The 1,774-nt window shown below is 33.9% G+C and overlaps 1 protein-coding gene across 1 annotated transcript; it reads left to right on the forward strand.

The window, feature by feature from the left end:
• Positions 1-364: 364 nt before the first annotated feature.
• LOC147560145 (uncharacterized) lies at positions 365-1,056 on the forward strand. Its single transcript, XM_086662234.1, has one exon. It carries the CDS (start codon positions 492-494, stop codon positions 924-926), a length of 435 nt encoding a protein of 144 aa, XP_086518360.1. The 5' UTR covers positions 365-491; the 3' UTR covers positions 927-1,056.
• The last annotated feature ends 718 nt before the right edge of the window (positions 1,057-1,774 follow it).

Here is a 1,774-nt window from a genome sequence, read left to right on the forward strand (position 1 = left end):
ATTTTGTGATCATGAAGACGAGTAGTGGCATTGAGGCCACAACTGTCCATCAATTTTTGTTCACCATTACGATTACTTTAATCCAACGGTCAGTTGCCTTTTCCTAACAGTCGGCCAATATCATCCAACGGCTCAAAAAATCTCTTTACACGTATCTCTAGATTTTCCATTGGGAGAATTTAGATTTTCTGTCGGTAGCGCCCGAAATATACCGCTACCTGACCGATTTCTCCTCAGAAAAAAGTGATCTCAATTTCATCCAACGGTCTATATTAAAGTCGTAACGTAATAAAATACCGTTGAAACACTGACCATATTCTAAATAAAAACGTCAACTTGCTAAAACCTCTATTTCAGAAATTAGGGTTGATAACTTCATACAAATTATCATCTAATTTTGGGGGTTTTTAATTCTTTCAATCATGGTTAGTATGATAAAAGGGACTTTGAGGTTTTGAACTAAAGCTGAAGTCCTTTAGGGTTTTGAATCAATGGGTTCAGCTGGATTCTTCTTAATATGTTTACTTCATTCTATAATTGCTTTAACTACTGGAATTCTAATGATGTTTTATCACAATGAACTTTCTGTTTTTGGTCATGGATCTGAAACTGCTACTAAACTTTTAGGATCAAACCCACATGATCAATTATTAATCCAAACATCAGATTCATTTGCTGGATTACTTCTATGTGTTATTGGAGTTTTACTTTTCATGGTGGCTTTTGTTAAAGATAGTAAATTTCATAGCTTTTTTGCTAAAGGTGGGGTTTTTATTCACATTTCTACTGCAATTTGGAGGGTTTACTTTGAAAGAAAGGTTGAAGATCTTGCTCAAGATTTGCCTAGACAAGTTGTTGGTGATGTAGTCTTAGCTGCTTCTTGGGTTTTCTTCCTTGTTTATTCATGGAGAGAGAAGTATGATTAGGGTTGATGAAGAACAAACTTCTGATTTCAGTGATTTTATTTTGAGCTAAATGAATGAAAGTTAAGACTTGGGTTTTGATCCTTTCACAGAGACAGATTCAATTTGTGAGTAAAAAGTGGAAATTGAGAAGATGGGTTTAAGATATAATTAGGGTTTGAATGGTTTTTGTGTTAACATGTGAATTGGATCTTAAGAAAGATGGAGACATCATCAGCTTTGTATTGTGGTGAGTTTGTTTGCTTGAACTTTTCATCTAATTACATATGGGAGAAAATAGTTTGATTCTTGTAATAAGAGTTCTAAGTTGTAAATTTCATTTTGATTACTAATAATCATGAAATATAAGGCCTTCTATTTCTTGATTATCTTTGATTTTGAATTTGATGGTTGTATTGTGGTTTTGTCACTTCTTGTCAATTTTGAGATTGATTTGACTGGAGAATTATATATCAATTCTTTCTTAGTGGTTTAAGTTGTGAAGGTAGGGTAGTCTTTGAGATGTGAAATAGTCCACATATGAGATCAAGTATAGAAGTTGTTCTTGATGATCTGAATCTTTTGTGTCTTGGAGAGGAAGAGATCTTGTGGTAGTTGACTAGCCATGAGATTAGTATCTCTCCGTCGAGTTTGGTGGTGTTTTTATCGGACACTAACCCGGCTATGTTTTACTTGTTTATGATTTGTTTGAATACTTGTACCATTTGAGAGTCTCACATCTTTAACGAGAGACTTGATAGACACCCAAGCTTTTTCATAAAAGTTTCTTTTTTAACTCAAACATCCTCCCGTTCAAGTTTAGATTCACATGAAGCAGATTTAGATGCTTGGTATAACATAATCTCCGTCTA

Source organism: Eschscholzia californica, unplaced genomic scaffold (genome assembly GCF_041429995.1).
Source record: "Eschscholzia californica isolate CP2 unplaced genomic scaffold, dmEscCali1.0.p SCAF_2, whole genome shotgun sequence".
Classification (NCBI taxonomy): Eukaryota; Viridiplantae; Streptophyta; class Magnoliopsida; order Ranunculales; family Papaveraceae; genus Eschscholzia; species Eschscholzia californica.

Excerpts from the sequence above, each read along its gene's own strand:
- LOC147560145 (XM_086662234.1), top strand. The coding sequence starts at position 492 with ATGGGTTCAGCTGGATTCTTCTTAATATGTTTACTTCATTCTATAATT.